Source organism: Petaurus breviceps, unplaced genomic scaffold (assembly GCF_028583685.1).
Source record: "Petaurus breviceps papuanus isolate PSGF00001 unplaced genomic scaffold, PetGlider_PUasm1.0 38, whole genome shotgun sequence".
Taxonomy (NCBI): domain Eukaryota; kingdom Metazoa; phylum Chordata; class Mammalia; order Diprotodontia; family Petauridae; genus Petaurus; species Petaurus breviceps.
In genome coordinates this window covers 38698713-38716801 of record NW_027186304.1, presented here as the reverse complement: position 1 = coordinate 38716801, position 18089 = coordinate 38698713, and the positions used below count along the sequence as shown (strand labels likewise).

At 38.0% G+C, this 18089-nt stretch overlaps 1 protein-coding gene across 8 annotated transcripts in view; it reads left to right on the top strand.

Moving 5' to 3' along the window:
• Positions 1–18089, top strand: part of OSBPL1A (oxysterol binding protein like 1A) — a 359956-nt gene that overhangs the window by 222722 nt on the left and 119145 nt on the right. For all 8 annotated transcript variants that reach the window (XM_069099804.1, XM_069099806.1, XM_069099802.1 and 5 more), the window contains one exon: positions 2494–2656. In XM_069099804.1, the coding sequence (XP_068955905.1) occupies positions 2494–2656 (163 nt within the window). The remainder of the gene's footprint in view (positions 1–2493; positions 2657–18089) is intronic.

Genomic DNA, 18089 nt, shown 5'->3' with positions numbered 1-18089 from the left:
TTTTTTCTATTATATATTTCTTGTCACAGGGATGAAATGTTAGATTGTACATGGGGACTTTAAAATTCTCATTCTGTCGGTTATTTTTGATAGGAAGTTTTCTTCTTTGCAGAAAACTAATTTTGAAGCTGTAAAAGTGTCCTTAGATAAGTTGAAAGAGGAAAAAATAAAATAAGAAACAGAAAAAAACAAGAGCCGCTTTTCCTTCCTCCCCACCCCCTTTTTTACTCCTACTCTTAGAATAAGTGAGAACAGATGTAGATACGCAGAATTGGAGAGCTGTTTATTTTGGTCTAGTTACAGTTGAAAGACAACTAGGATTTTGATCTGGGCTTTTTTTTTATCGTATCTTTTCTTTCTTGGGCTTTGATTATTTTTTCTTGTCATTCATTACTGAGCTCCACTGAAATGAATGTATGTATTAAATAAGTATACTTACTATTTCTTGAATAATTTTGTTGTTAGAGCTTGCTTTCTTCTTACTTTTTATTGTGGCATTTTGAGGACTTAATATTTTGAAAACTAAAGAAATGATGGAGGGGCAGGAGACCACATTGCTTTATTTAACAGTGACTGGATGTGGAATTCTTTTGCATGGAAATTTGTCTGTGAACTACTATGCAAAGATAATGTAATGAAGGGTTGTCAGACATTTTTTCCCATTCAAAGATAGTAGGAGTCATTTTGGGCAATGTGCCAGACTTCACATTACTTGTCTGTTGAAAAAAAAATGAATTGCTCTTAAGTAGCCCATTTAAATGACTGATTATTTGGGAAAGATCAGTTATTTTAAAGTTCTGATTTTATCCAAACTAAGAGAATGCTCTTGATCTGTAACAGATATTGTAGCTAAGATTACAGATTAAAAAAAATTTTTTTCAATTCATTTTAATATTATGCCGGAAATTTGAAGACATTGGGAATGCCCTTCACTGAATTTTTCAGCTTTGCATGTTGTCAGTGTACATTATTGCTTAATTGTTGTACTGTTTTTGTTACTGTAGCTCTATTAATGATAGTCTAGTTACCATGATGATAAACAGTAAGATGCCTTAGGAACCATACCTAGTCCCCAGATGTCAAAAGGTTAATTTTGCATCTGCTGTGAACTTAGCTATTCACTAAACAAAGTTTTTACTTGTTTTATGGACCTTTTGAGCTCCCACATTCTGTTGACACTGATCCAGGAGTACCATGCCCCAGTGCTTTGTCAAGCACTTTATAAAAAAAAAAACATATTGAAAAGGGTTCTGGACTGAAATATGGAGGGTTCTGAAAACACATCATTGTATACTGCAGAAAGAAGGTAATGTGAAAGACAAGTTAGAGAGTAAAACTAGCAACTGCAATCTGAATGGATTGTTATTGAGACAATATTGAGACAGTAACAATAGGGAGAATTTACAGGACAGAGCAAGAATTGTGAGCTAGTTCGAAGGCACCCAAAATCTAGCAAAAGGAAATTACTGAGTGTGGCTTTAATATAAAGTATCCCTAGAGTTCTGGCACTGATGGATCTACCTATGACATATCCAGTTTCTGACATCTGACTTGCTGTTTTTCCAAGTCTGATTGAATTCCAGCCAAATTTCAGAAATGTTAGTCCTTGGAAATCTGACCTGGTCTTGTGAAGTTGGTCCAGGAAGACTGTAAGACCAAGCACGCCTACTTTGTTTTGTCCTATGGGGATTGGAGGTTGAGTAGTAAATAAGGATCGAGCTAAAGATCTTTTTAACTTTGATGCTGTCTTGTTTCACCAAATCAGGGTATGCTATAGGGACAGTTGCACTTAGTGTTTAATGTGCAGTGTCATTCACTAGTAACTTGTTTCCCCTTCATTTGCTGTAATCTGGCCAGTAATATCTGTTTCTTTTATTTCTTAAAAATGTTATTGCTAAATCTTGTTTTTATATTCTCTTCATTTCCAGAAATCTCTCTCTCTTCCACAGAGATCTATCCCTTCTAACAAAAAATTAAAAATAGAATTACTTCTTTTGATGTAGAATTTGTAGAATTCTGCTATAAGGAATTATTTTAAATTTTTTAAAGAAGTTGAACCCTTTTTAATGAAATACATCTTACTCTATGCACATATATGATTTCTCATTAATATGGTCAGTATGTCAGGGGAAGGGAGATACTGGATTATTCCCCTATTTAGTCATTTAAAAGAGGGGTATTCTCTGTGCTTTATTCAACTTTTAGAACCAATAAATTAATGGATTTTAATTATAGAATGCAGGTTGCTTGCAGTTGCATTTTAGTTTTTCTAGTTCTTGGTCTGTTCTTATTAGATGGAACTGTTGTAAGAAAAGGGACCCATAGGAAGAACCAAATTAGTGTAATAATTTTGTTCATTTTATCCATGAATATATAGCATGATTACTTCACTTTTGTTATGATAATTGAACTAGACCAAAGGCCAATTAAGAATAGCTATATAGGTATATTGACATCAAGTTAATTTTTATTTCTATGCTTGTTTACTTGTAGGTGAGAAATTTGAAATTAGAGCAGGAGCAAGAGAAAAACAAAATCTTATCAGAAGCATTAGAGACTCTGGCAACGGAACATCATGAATTAGAGCAGTCTCTGGTTAAAGGATCACCACCTCTCAGCATCCTTAGTGAGGAAGAGTTTTATGATGCTCTTTCAGGTAAGCACAGAATCCCCTCATACTTTGTGATTCATGTGTGATTTTTTTTTTCTTAATAAAACTACCTCAAAGGTGGGTATCAATGTCAGTTTCATCTTATGGGAATGAAAAAAAGTAAAAACTTATTGATTATCACTCCTAAACTCATTCATTTTCCTTTTGATTTGGTATGTTCTTCTTAGAAGACCTTAGATTGTCTCGGCATCCTGTCTTCAAGATCAGTATGTTTTGCTTGAATAAAGAGCGTATTTTCTTTTAATGTAATTGTATTGCTTCTCTTCTTCTAGGTTATCCTTTATTTGTGTGTATATACACGTATTTCAAATTGATTATTCTCTATTTTATTTTTATGGTGAGACTTGCCATCACAGATTCCAGTTTTCTATTCTGCCCATTATTTTTGCTGTGCAAGCCATAAATTCTGCTTTCATAATTTTCATTTCTCTTCTAAAACACTCTGAAATAGTGTATTATGCCTCCATGTTCCCAAATTCCACAAGATCCTTTGTCTTATCAAATGCTGGATCATTTTCCTTTGTTTTGTAGTATTTATGGATAGATGAGTAAACTGGTTTATTAGATCTGGAGGCTATTTTTCCTTCTGCTGTTAATGTTTTTCCTTTTGATTTATCTGCTTATGTTAAAGGTCTTTTAACTTTCTTCATTTTGAGATCTTTTGTGATTTCAGTCTTTTCCCCCACTATTTTCCCCTGTTGCTCACCTTCTGTCTCCTGCTCCTCTAATGGTAATTTCCCAGAGGGTGGATCTTAGAGCTTCTTAACCTCTTTGCACACTGGTTCATGGTTCAACAGCCTGGGTCTCTGCCCAAAGTTACTTTGGGGGGAATAGAACTTGGCTCAGCTGGATGCTTGGGCTCTTTCTTTTAGGTTTAGAGGAGTGCCTCTCCCTCCCCTTCCTTAGTTCCTTGACTCAGCAGTTCAGAGTACTACCACTCGGGTGCTATTGTGCCAGTGGGTCAATTCCTATTTAGACTTTGGGTCTCCAAAGCTCTAAGAGGATGAGACTCATGGAGGAGGGTTAGAGTGTGAGATTGAACTTTACTTTTTTTTCAATTAAATTTCATGTTTATTTTTAGTTTACATCATTCATTTCCACAAGATTTAATTACAAATTTTCTCCCTGTCTTTCCCCTACCTACCACCCCAAAATAGTGGTCCCACTGAGTATCCCCTCCCCCAATCTTCTCTCTCCTATATCTTCCCCCATCCCCTTCCAACTTTTGAGTAGGGCATGGTAGATCTCTATGCCCCAGTGCCTGCATATCTTATTTCACAGTTACATGTAAAATAATAATAATATATTCTTTAAACATTTCATTTTAAACCTTTGAATTCCAGATTCTATCCCTACCTCCCTAGTCACCCACCCTTACTGGGAAGATAAGCAATTCAGTATAGGTTGTACATGTGTAGCTATACAAAACATTTCCATAGTGGATATATTGTGAAAGACTGACTGTATTTCCCTCCATCCCATCCCACCCCCCACTTTTTCTATTCTCTACTTGGATCTTGTCCCTTTTCAAAAGTGTGTTCTTCCGGGGCAGCTAGGTGGCGCAGTGAGTAAAGCGCTGGCCCTGGAGTCGGGAGGACCTGAGTTTGGTTCCAGCCTCAGACACTTAACACCCATACAAAAAAAAACTAGCTGTGTAACCTTGGGCAAGTTACTTAACCCCAATTGCCCTCCAAAAGGCAAAAAAAAAGTGTGTGCTTCCAATTTCCCTCTCCTCCAGCCTGTTCTCCCTTCCATCATTCTCCCTCTCATCTTCTTCCCACCTACCCTCCTGTAGGATGAGATACCCTATTTAGTGTGTATGTCATTCCCTACCTAAGCCAAATTCATTGAGAATAGGGTTGACTAATTCCCTTTTGCCTTCCCGTTCTTGCCCTCCATTGTAACAGTTTTCTCTTGCCTCTTCTATATGAAATAATTTACCTCATTCTGTCTCTTCCCATCTCTTCGCATTATATTCCTCTCTCATCTCTCAATTTCACCTTCTAAGTATCATCCCCTTCCCATTCAGTTGGTCCTATGCCCTCTGTCTATGTATACCTGTAAACATATATACACACTCACATATGTATTCATATGCACATATACCCTCCTATATAGACATATATGTGTGCATGTATACATATATATACATATACATTTATATTCCCTTCAACTATCATCATACTGAGAAAAGTTTCATAAGTTACAATTATCGTTTTTCCATGTAGAAATATAAATAGTTCAACTTTAATAAGTTCCTTATGATATATTTTCCCTGTTTATCTTCTCATGCTTCTCTTGCTTCTTATATCTGAATGTTGAATTTTCTATTCAACCCTGGTTTTTTCATCAAGAATGCTTGAAAGTCCTCTATTCCACTGAATGAGCATATTTTCCCCTAAAATGTGATAACTCAGTTTTGCTGGGTAGGTGATTCTTGGTTTTAATCCCAGCTCCTTTGACCTCCAGAATATCATATTCCAAGCCTTTCTATCCCTCATTGTAGAAGCTGCCAGATCCTGTGCTATTCTGATTGTATTTCCACAATATTCAAATTGTTTCTTCTTGGCTGCTTATAATATTTTCTCCTTGATCTGGGAACTCTGGAACCTGGCTATGTTATTCCTAGGAGTTTTCTTTTTTGAATCTTTTTCAAGAGGTGATTGGTGGATTCTTTCAGCCTCTATTTTGCCCTCTGGTTCTAAATCATCAGGGCAATTTTCCTTGAGAATTTCTTTCTTCTATTTTCTTTTTTTTTGAGGGGCAGTTGGGGTTAAGTGAATTGCCTAAGGTCACACGGCTAGTTGTTTTTGTGTGTTAAGTGTCTGAGGCTGGATTTGAACTCAGGTCCTTCTGACTCCAGGGCCAGTGCTCTATTCACTGCACCACCTAACTGCCCCTGTCCTTGAGAATTTCTTGAAGGATGATTTCTAGGTTCTTTTTTTGATCATGGCTTTCAGGTAGTCAATAATTTTTAAATTATCTCTCCTTGCTCTATTTTTTTTTTAAAGCAATTGGGGTTAAGTAACTTGCTCAAGGTTACACGGCCAGTTATTTTTGGGTGTGGTGCTAAGTATCTGAGCCGGGATTCGATCTCCCAGGTCATCCCGATACTGGGGCCGGTGCTCTTACTCGCTGAGCCACCTGGCCGCCCCTAAGCAATTGGGGTTAAGTAACTTGCTCAAGGTTACACAGTAAGGTGTTTCTGGGTGGATGCTAAGTGTCTGACCCCAGATTCAATCCCCCAGGTCATCCCAACAGTGGAGCCGGTGCTCTTACTTGCTGTGCTACCTGGCCGCCACCTGGATCTATTTTTTAGGTCAGTGGTTTTCCCAGTGAGATATTTCACATTGCCTTCTATTTTTTCATTTGTTTGGATCTGTTTAATAGTATCTTGATTTCTCATAAAGTCACTAGTTTCCATTTGCTCCAGTCTAATTCTGAAGGAATGATTCTCTTCAGTGAGCTTTTGAGATTCTTTTTTCATCAAGCAAATTCAGCTTTTTAAGGCATTCTTCTCCTCATTGGCTATTTGAGCCTCTTTTGCCATTTGAGTTCAGTCTATTTTTTAAGTTGGTATTTTCTTCAGTCAGGTTGTTGACTTTCATTTCATAATTTTCTTGCATCATTCTCATTTCTCTTCCCAATTTTTCCTCCACTTCTCTTATTTGGTTTTCAAAATCCTTCCGGGCTGGGCTCTGCTCTCAGCGCACTGCAATGGACCCTTCCTGTCCACCTGCTGGGCTTCCTTTAGTGGGAGATTTGTTTCTCTGTGTCACTTTGTGGGTTCTGTGGCCTTAAAGTTTGTTTAGAGTCATTTTTTATAGGCATTTGAGGTGGTTATGGGGGAGCACATGGTGTTTTCCTGCTTCTACACTGCCATCTTGGCTCCCGATCAAACTTTATTTCAAGCCCCAGATATGTGTCTAGTCTTGTTTGCTCTGTTTCTCTGCTTTCCTGTAGAAATCTTTTGTGACACAGAATGCTGCTGAGTTGCTGACCACCAAGTTCCCAGAAAACTTCCATAACTTGGAACCTGCATGTTTCCATGGCACTGGAAAGAGGGAGGGGGCTCCTGGGGTCTGGGGCTGGGTTATTTGGAAGGCTTTTGGTCTGGTCCTTGGGTCCAGCTAGTGCCGCTTTGCTGCTCTTAGTATATTGGGGGGGGGGCAGGTACTGAGGAAGCTCTTAGCAGTTCAGTTTTTTTAAGGCACCTTTTAGATTCCAGGTGTTCTTGACCATGAACATAAATGAAGTTGCTTTAACTTTGGCATATAATTTCTGTTTTGGAGAGGCTTGAGAGGTCATAAAAATCAAAGAAAATATCCAGTCTTACATCTTGTTCTTATCGTGACAAATAAGTCTCTCACCCATTTTTCTTTATTGTTTTGTTCATTTTAAGTACTTGGCATAATAATGTTAATCAAGAATTTGAAATATGTAGACTAAAATAGCCTATGTTCTTTTATCAGAGCTATTAAAACTGCACAAAGCATGTTAACAGTAGGTTGTGCTTTAAGGAATTTATGTTTGAACCTGATTGTTCAGAGACCTAAAGGAGCTTCTTTTCCAGAGGGGCTATTGAAAGGGAAATTTTTTTTAAAACTTAGGGTGGGATAGAAGCAACTTGTTAATCATATTTAGAATCAACCAGGATCTATTGTTACCAAGCAATTTAACAAAGGGTTTGAACCCCTAGAGAAATTTTGTTGCTTGTGAAGTGGGATCAGCATACACTGTGACTGAATGCTTAGGAGGTAAATGCAGGAGAGTAAGGTTCTTTACCAAAATGAATGGAAGTAAAAAAGGAGAGTAAAGTGACAGGAGGATAATAATATCAATGGAGTTAAAGTAAAGAAGTTTGAGATCAGTAAATTTATTATATAGAACAAATGGGAAGTATCAGAAATTTTTTTTTTTAGTAGATGTGTTATGGAATAAAAGAAAGTCTGCAAACAGAGATTGATTCTCATTGACAGTGGTGTTTTGGCATGAATCAGTTAAAAAATCTTAAGAGTTGGAAGGGACCTCAGACTTCCAAATTGCACAGGAATCCCTTATGATATAATTCATATTTTGATGGTACTTTTTTCCCCCAGAATTTATTTATTTATTTTTAGTTTTCCACATTCATTTCCACAAGATTTTGAGTTCCAGATTTTCTCCTCATCTCTCTCCTACTTCCCACCCCAAGATGGCAAGCATACTGTTTAATCCTTCCTTCCATCTGCCCTCTCATATATGCTCCCCTATCTCTCCCCTTCCCCCCTTCCCCTTACTTTCTTTTAGGGCAAGATGGATTTCTATACCCCATTGCCTGTATATCTTATTCCCTGGTTGCATGTAACAGTTTTTTAACATTTGTCTTTAAAACTTTGAATTCCAGATTCTCTCCCTTCTTCCCTCCTCACCCACGCCCACTTGGAAGACAAGCAATTAAATATAGGTTATACATGTGTAGTTATGCAAAACATTTCCATAGGAGTCATGTTGTGAAAGACTAATTATATTTCCCTCCATTCTACCCCACCCCTCCATTTATTCTATTTTCTCCTTTGACTCTGTCCTTTTCAAAAGTGTTTGCTTCTGACTACCTCTTCCCCTATTCTGCCCTCTCTTCTAGCATACCCCCCTCTTTTCCCCTCCCCCTCTACTTTCCTGCAGGGGAAGATACTCAGTTGAGTGTGTATGTTATTACCTCCTTAAGCCAAATCCAATGAGAATAAGATTGATTCATTCCCTTTCACCTCCCTACCCTTCCCCTCCATTGTAATAACTTTCTCTTCCCTCTTTTATGTAAGATAATTTACGCTATTCTATCTCTCCCTTTCTCCTTCTTCCAATATAGTCCTCTCTCATCTCTTAATTTTGTCTTTTAGATATCATCCATTCATATTGAACTTATCCTGTGCCCTCTATGTTTCTATGTACAGCCATATACACATACATACTTACATATATATATATGTACACACACACACATACTCATACACTCACCTATACATACATAGACACATACACATATACATATATATATTCCCTTCAACTATCCTCATACTGAGAAAAGTCTCCTGAGTTACAAATATAGTCTTTCCATGTACGAGTAAACAGTTCAACTTTAATAAGTTCCTTATGATTTCTCCTTCCTGTTTACCTTTTCATGCTTCATTTTCTGTTCAGCTCTGGTCTTTTCATCAAGATTGCTTGAAAGTTCTCTATTTCTTTGAATATCCATGTTTTCCCCTGAAGTATTATACTCAGTTTTTCTGGGTAGGTGATTCTTGGTTTTAATACTAGCTCCTTTGACCTCTGGAATATTATATTCTAAGCCCTTTGATCCCTTAATTTAGAAGCTGCTAGATCTTGTGTTATCCTGATTGTGCTTCCACAATACTCAAATTGTTTCTTCCTGACTGTGTGTAACATTTTCTTTTTGACCTGAGACTCTGGATTTGGCTATACTATCCCTAGGAGTTTGGGGGGAGATCTTTTTCAAGAGGCAATCAGTGAATTCTTTCAATTTATATTTTACCCTCTGCTTCTAGAATATCAGGGCAGTTTTCCATGAGAATTTCTTGTAAGATGATGTCTAGGCTCTTTTTTTGATCATAGCTTTCAGGTAGTACAGTAATTTTAAAATTATCTCCTCTGGATCCATTTTCCAGGTCAGTGGTTTTCTCAGAGAGATATTTCACATTGCCTTTTATTTTTTCATTCTTTTGGATCTGTTTTGTAATATCTTGATTTCTCATAAAGTTTATTAGCTTCTGTTTGCTCCAGTCTAATTTTGAAGGAATTATTTTTTTAAGTGAGCTTTTGAAGTTCCTTTTCCATCTTGTCAGTTCTGCTTTTTAAGGCATTCTTTTCTTCATTGGCTTTTGGACCTCTTTTGCCATTTGAGTTAGTCTATTTTTTTTTTTAAGATGTTATTTTCTTCAGTATTTCTTTGGATCTCATTAGCAAGCTGTTGACTTATTTTTCATGATTTTCTTGCATCATTCTCATTTCCCTTCCTAATTTTTCCTCTACTTCTCTTACTTGATTTTGAAAGTTCTTTTGAGCAGCTCCTCCATGGCCTGCAACCAATTCATATTTTTCTTGGAGGCTTTTAATTCCGGAGCTTTGACTTTGTTGTCTTCTTCTGGTTCTTTGGTTTGATTCTCATTGTCACTGAAAAAAGATTCAATAGTCTGATTTCTCTTCCTCCGTTTTCTCCGCTTACCAGCCAAATGAGCTTTTTTTTTTTTTTTTGAGCTCTTTGCCTTGGTAAATCTCTGCTTCCATAGTGGAGAGTGCCGTGTACCAAATTTCTGGGGTATTGAGCAGCTGCTGTCAGAACTACTAATAGGCACCTGCCTCAGAATTGTGAGAAGGACTGCCTCTCCACAGCCTCAGTGAGCTCTGCCTCACCAGGGCTCACCCCAGGACTGTCACTGAAGACTATGACCCAGATCCAAGCAGGGCAAAGCAAGAGAATCCTACCTCAGCACCAGCAGAGAGATTCCTGCAATTTCCCTCAGGTCAGTCGCTTGGTCTGCCCACCATCTGTGGGCCTGGAGCTCAGGAAGCAACTGCCTCAGCTGCTGCCACCTCCACTGCCCCATGGGCAGATGCCGAACTGGGCTCTTCTCTCACCCAGGTCCAATAGCGTTTCCCCACTGACCTTTTACTTTCTTTTTGGAGTTCATGGGTTGAGAAGTCTGGAGGCTGCCACAGCTGCCAGTGATTCAGTCCCCTGAGGTCTGCTGTGGCCCATCTGTGTTGATGGTCTGTGCTGGCATGTCCCACACAGGACTGGGCTCTACTCCCAGCCAAGTGTGATAGACCCTTCCTGTTGGTTTGCCAGGCTGTCGTCAGCTGGAGATGTATTTCATTCTGTCATTTTGTGGGTTCTGTAGCTCTAATAGAGTAATTTTTTACAGGCATTTAAGGTAATTGGGGACGAGCACAAGTAAGTTTCTGCTTTTACTCTGCCATCTTGGCTCCTCTCCCCAGATGGTACTTTAAGGTTAATAAAGTACTTTTCCTTTGTTAAACAGAAGTCACAACTCCATAAGACGTGCAGAAACTGGATTTCTTAGAAGAGAAATGAATATGTCTGTGAAATACCTTATACCAAGTACAAAGGGAGTCTGCAGTACAGGCTGAAATTTGGATATTTATGGGTTACAAATGGGGGGGGGTATTGTGGGAGGAGTAGAGGGCAATCTCCTCCCAAATGGGAGTGGTATAGGAGGAGGAAAGGGAAGAAGGACTAGTCCCCCTTCCTGAAGAGGAGGAGAAAGGCAGAGAAAAGGAAGGAGGAGCTTGAGTGAGTAAGATGGCAAAAACAACCTTATTTTCCCTTGGGAACTGGTAGACTATGAAGATGTGAAGGTCTGCTTATTTACGAGGGTCCCAGATGCACAAACACTTTATCAGTCTGGTACAGACTGACATCTGTCTTGTAGTTGGTTCGACTCTCCAGATACACTTGAGAATCCAGTTGAGGTAGAAGCAGCACGTGATGTCAGTTTGGCAGGGAGGGGAGGACTTAATCCTTGACTCATTCAGGGTTTTCTGCATACTCTGGGTCCAGTGTTTCTGGAAAATATAGCAACTCAAGAAAACAAGTTCAGGGGGCCCCTTAGGTTCCTTTGAGTTAGGTGACATGATAGAAGACTGAGGTGCACAGAGATGAAATGACCTCCCTATGGTCATGTCAAAGTCAGTCAGGGCCCCTGTCTACAGAAAAACTGTAAACAAGTACAGTGTGTCCTATCTGCTTCATTATACTGAGTTCAGATCTGGCCTTAGGCACTCACGCTATGTGACCCTGTGCAAGTCACTTAACCACTATATGCCTAATGCACTGAAGAAGGAAATGGCAAACCACTCCAGTATATTTTCTAAGAAAACTCCATACAGAATCACAAAGAGTCAGGCACTACTGAGCCACTGAACATTCACAGCATCTGTATTAGTCTGTTTTCTCTACGTCAAACTCTCAGATTTGTCGACCAATTTTTGTATGATTTTTTAAATATTTTTTTTTGTATTTTTTATGGTTTTGAGGTCCTTTTCTGTCCAGAACTAGATGAGTTCTAGCTTATCAGTGACTTTCTCAAAATGTGTTGCCTACAACTGAGCAGTGAATTTTAGATGTGGTCCAACCAGGAAAGCGTTAGGGCTGTCAATACTCCTTAATTCTGGACATTATATTTCTTTTTTTAAATTAACTTCTCTTTTTTTTAATCACCAAAATTTTACCTTCTCTCCCTCCCACATCTTACCCCCAATTTAAACCCAAATTAAAACAAAACTTCTTTGCAAGCCTGTATAGTCAAGCAAAACAAATTTCTTCATGGACCATATCCAATAGATTGATCTATATCGATATTGATATCTACAACTATAACTATGTCTATGTCTATATGTAGACGTACACACATATCTCATTCTGTACTCTTGAGTCTTTAACTTCTCTATCAGGCAGTAACACATTTCTTCAATAATCCTTTAGAATCTTGGTTGTTCATTACATTAATCAGTGTTCCTAAGTCTTTCAAAGTTGTTTGCTATTATCGTGTTGTCTTTGTATAAATTGTGCTCCTGGTTCTGTTCACTTCACTTTGTATCAGATCATATATGTCTTTCCACATTTATTTGAAACTACCCCTTTCATCATTTCTTACAGCACAATAGCAGTCTATGACATTTATATACCATAATTTGTTTAGCCATTCCCCAATTGATGAATCCCACCTCAGATTCCATTGTTTGCTATCTAACAAAGAGTTATAACCCTGGAGGATTAGACTCAGTTTTCCTGGTCAGGTTATTCTTGGTGTATATCCTTAGCCTTCTGGAATATGGTATTCCAAGCTCTCTGAATTTTTATCGTGGTGCCTACTAAATCACCTGTGATCCTGACTGCATGTCCCTGGTACTTTAATTCTTTTTTCTGGCTGCTTACAATATTTTTTTCTTTGACCCAGATGTCTTGCATTTTGACAATAATGTTCCTAGGAGTTTTACTTTTCAGGTTTCTTCCAGAGGTAACTAGTTGATTCTTTCAACTTGTACTTTGCCCTCTAGTCTAAGAAATCTGAGCAGTTTTATTTTTTTTTCAGTTCATTGTTAAGATCCAAATTCTCTGCCTCCCAACTTTCCTTACCCACCCATTGAGATAGCAAAAAAAAAGCCAAAAACCATTACAAATATATAGGCATGCAGAACAAATTACTGCATTAACCATGTTCATACATACATACATACATCTTTTACATATATACACACACTTATTTCATATATAACTATATCTTTGTGTCTATAATATGTGCATATGTACACACACACACGCTTCAGTCTGCACTCTGAGTCCATCTCCTCTCTATCTAAAGGTAGTTACCATGCTTCATCACGAGGTCTCTGAATTGTGGTTGCTTCTACTATGTTGATTAGAGTTCCTAAGTCTTTCAGAGTTGTTTGTTTTTGTAATATTTATTATTCTATGATTTGTTCCCCTGGTTCTGCTTACTTCATTTCCATTAGTTCCTATAAGTTTTCCTAAGTTTTTTGGGAAAATGTCCTCATATCCTGTACTTCTACTATAACTTATTCAGCAATTCCTCAATTGGTACACATCTTCATTCCCAGCTCTTTGCCATCACAAAACAAGATTCTGTAAATATTTTTATGTATTGCCTTTTTTCTCTTTATTTGTTTTCCTTCAGGTATAGACTTAGTATTTCTGGATTAAAGACTATATACTTTTTGGGCTCTTGGGACATAGTTCCAAATTGCTTCTGAGAATGCCTAGAGTAGTTCACAGCTCAACCAGTAGTGCATTAAAATATTTGTTTTCCCATAGTCTCTCTAGCATTTGTCATTTTAGAAATACCTTTTTGCCATTCTGATGGGTGTAAAGTAGTTCCACAGAGTTGTTTTAATTTGCATTTCTCTAATTATTAGTGACTTAGAGCATTTTTTTTTCCTTAGGGTTATTGAAAGCATGGATTTCTTCCTTTGAAAACAGCCTATTCATGTCCCTTGATCATTTATCAGGTTGAGCAATGGCTCTTGTTTTTACACATTTAAATCAGTTTCCCATAATAGCTTAGAAATGAGAACTTTGTCAAAGAAACTTGCTGCAGAAATTTTCCCCCCAATTTCCTCCTTTTTGTTAGGGTTTTATTTCTCCAAACCCTTTTTAATTTTATGTAATCAAAATTGTCCACTTTATCCCCAGTGAACCTCTTTATCTCTTGTTTGGTTGTGAACTCATCCCTTATCCACAGATCTACCTGGTAATTTCTTCTGTGCTCCTCTAACTTGTTTATGTCACTCTTTTTTTTTCTTTTTCTTTTGGAGGGGGGACGTCAGGGAAATTGGGGTTAAGTGACTTGCCCAAGGTCCCACAGCTAGTAAGCGTTAAGTGTCTGAGGTCAGATTTGAATTCAGGTCCTCCTGACTCCACGGCTAGTACTCTATTCACTGTGCCACCAAGCCGCCCCATTTATGTCACTCTTTATGACTGTCTAAATTATGTATCAATTTGGAGATTATCTTGGTATATGATATGAGATGTTTTGTTTTGTTTATACTTAGTTTCTACCATATTGCTTCTCAGTTTTCCCAGAAGTTTTTGTCAAATAGTGAATTCTTGCCCAAATAACTTGGATCTTTGGGTTAATGAAACATCAGTGTTCATTTGTTTCTGTATATTATGTACCAGATCTGTTTTACTGATCAACCTCTGTATTTCTTACCCAGTAGAAATTTTTATGATGATTATATTTATAGTATAGTTTGAGATCAGGTACATCTAGGCCAGCTTTCTGATGATTTTTTTTTCCTTCATCAATTCTCTTGATATTCTTGACCATGATCCTCCAAATAATTTTTTTCTTTTTTTTTCCCTTTCCTTTCCTTTTCCTAGATCTAGAAAATAATCCTTTAGTAGTTTGATTGATAGGGGAATACTGATGCTTAACTTCACAAGGTTTTTGTGAGGATCAAATAAGATATTTGTTAAAAGTGCCTTACCACAGTTCCTGGCATATGGTAGGTGCTGTATAAATGCTTACTTTCTCCCTCTCCTTCCCTTTTTGTTGTGTTGACTTCTGACATACCTCATTTATGTGAGCTAATCTTCCTCTCCCTTCCCTCCTCTCCTTCCCCCACCCTTTCCATTTTCCTTTTAAGTTTATCAAAATACATAGAATTTATTCTCAGGCTTTCTTTGAGTCCTGATAATTTTAACATTCATAGGGGACACAAGTATCATCTCCCCTATATAAAAATAAACCAGTCATGTATGTTATCCCTTACTGTATACCCATGTTTACTGTTCTATATTTCTCTTAACTCCTGTGTTTGAACTTGAGAAATTCTACACAGCTCTGGATTCTTCATCAGGAATGTTTGGAATTCTGTTTCATTAAAATAGAATATATAAATATATAATATATAAAATAAAATAAAAATAAAACCCTGGAGAGTTATTCTCACTTTTGCTGCCTAAGTTATTTTTGGTTGTAAGCCTATTCTAAGCTCTCCATAGCGTTGTCTATTAAATTTTGTGTGATTCTGACTATGGCTTCTTTGTACTTGGTTTAAAAAAATTTTGGCTGCTTGAAATATTTTTTATTTTACCTGGGAGCTCTGGATTTTGGCTATAATGTCCCTGGCTGTTTGTATTTTGAGGTTTCTTTCAGGAGATGGCCAGTGTATTTCCATTTCTACTTCGTTTTCTGAATGACAAAGCTATCAGATGTTACCTATTATTGTACCCTGGACAGATGGATCCTCTGGGATCTCTTCCTACCCTGGTGCTTCCTGCTCTGGGGTCCGTTATTGGCTGTCTTTCAGTTTCTGTATTCTAGAATGCTCTCTACTCAGCTGACTCCTTCCAGATCCCATATATAGTATCTGTATGTTTCTCTGGCTACCTCCCCAAACCAACCTGGACTAGAAAAAAAGTGACTTATTGTGACTTTATCTTGGATTTCCTGATCAAAATTCAGACCATCTTGGCAGTTTTCTTTTAAGATCTATTCACATATTTCTTCCTTTTCTCTCTGTCTCTTTCTCTCTCCCCCCCCCCCTTTCCCTCTCTCTCCCTCTCTCCTCCTCCCCTTTTCTCTTGTCATGACTTTCAAGTAGTGTAATTATTCTTTTTTTTTTTTTCTTTTTTTATTTTTAAGCAATCGGGGTTAAGTAACTTGCTCAAGGTTACACGGCCAGTTATTTCTGGGTGTGGTGCTGAGTGTCTGAGTCCGGGATTCGATCTCCAGGTCGTCCCAACACTGGAGCCGGTACTCTTACTCGCTGAGCCACCTGGTCGCCCCTAAGCAATTGGGGTTAAGTAACTTGCTCAAGGTTACACGGCCAGGTGTTTCTGGGTGGGTGCTAAGTGTCTGAGCCCGGGATTCGATCTCCAGGTCTTCTCAACACTGGAGCCGGTGCTCTTACTTGCTGTGCTACCTGGCCGCCCCGTAGTCTAATTATTCTTAAATATTTTCTTGATCCATTTTCTAGATCAGTTGTTTTCTCTATGAAATATCTTATATCATCTTTTTTTTGAATTTTGACTTTAATTTTTTTTTGTCTTTTTGCGATATCATTGGTTTTAGTATGATTCACCCAAATTTTTAGAGAGTCTGGTGATTGGGCATGTTTTGTAGTTATTTTCCTAAGCTATTAATCCCTTTCCAATTTTTGTTGAAAGCTCTCATTTCTTTTCTAGGTTTTTCCTCTTCCACTCTCATTTATTTATTTTTTTTAAGTTTAAGCAGTTTTTTAAAAGTTAACTCTTGCTTTAGCTCTTCTAGGAATTCTTGTTGAATGTGACTAACCTGCACTTTTCTTTGAGTCTTTGATTCTAGATGTTTTGGGATCATTCTTTTCTTCTGGGATTGTGTTTGAGCATCCCTTTAACCATAATAACTTTTCATGGTAGAATTATTTTTTTTTTCCCCTTTGTTTGAATGTTTTTTCCATCTGCTTTCTTATTTCTGATTTAGGGTTGGACCCTTTGTACTTCTGGAAGAAAGATCTGACCTAGTCCTGTTACTACTTTCTTGGGGTATTGAGTATTATATTACTCTCAGTTCTAATGAACAGTTCATGCTGGCAACCTGCAAGCTTTCTGTGTCCCCAGAATTATTTGATTTGTGATTCAGGCTAATAGTTGATTGCTATTTCCTTTTTCTGAGCTCTGTCAGTTTCTAATATCAGTTTGAAAGTAATCAACAGGGGTGGCCAGGTAGCACAGCAAGTAAGAGCACCGGCTCCAGTGTCAGGATGACCTGGAGACTGAATCCCGGGCTCAGACACTTAGCACCCACCCAGAAACACCTGGCTGTGTAACCTTGAGCAAGTTACTTAACCCCAATTGCTTAGGGGCAGCCAGGTGGCTCAGCGAGTAAGAGCACCAGCACCAGTGTCAGGATGACCTGGAGATCGAATCCCGGGCTCAGACACTCAGCACTACACCCAGAAATAACTGGCCGTGTTACCTTGAGCAAGTTACTTAACCCTGATTGCTTAAAAAAAAAAAATGAAAGTAATCAACAGTAGATTACTGTTGTACTCAGCTATCATCATTTAGTCTAACAAGCTCTGCTCATTTACATTGTTGAAACTGCAAACTTCCCTTGGGTCTAGGCTTCTTGCCTTGGTTGTTATTTCTTGAGCGTCTGAGACCCTCTTTGCTCTTAGGTTCACACTTGCTTGTTTCTAAACTTCTGTCTTGTACACTGCCTTAGAGCTCTTTATGTCAGCTCTGGGAACAAGTCCTTTTCTCTGTCCATCCTGGATTTGTGACCTGGATCTGGTTAGTGAGTGACAGAACTGCCAGTTGGCTTGTGTTTGCACACTCTACATAAGCTTGCTGTGCCCCAGTATGACTGACTCTACAATCTTCTCTTGCTCTAGTATGTGGCTTGAAACTGCACTGAAATTCTTTGCATGGGATTCTCTTGGCCAAATCTGCCCCTGGTGTCCGTGGACCTCTCTGTTTGTACTCCTTTGCCAAGCTGGGCTGACAAAATTACTGTGACTTGATTTCCCAATCAAATTCAGTCTGGCTACATTTTCGAGGTCTATTTGGAAGTGTCTGGGCAGGAAGCTTGCTGTACTTCTTCCTCCTACTCTGCCATCTTGTTCTCGGTGTGCTTGCCTCTTTGTATTTCTGTTCATACAATTTAAAATTGCATTGACTTCTTTTGACTCTGTTTAGACTGAGCTTGTAGTCCATCAAAATCACTAGTTCTATGAAGTGAGATTTTTTTTTTCATTATCATTAGGATCAAATCAATCCATTCTGTAGTGTAGATAGACATCCACAGACTTATATATAAGGTGATTTTTGCATAATACAAATTTGCCTCTGCCTACTTCCTTCACTTAGTCTGTATAACAAAGACACGAACAA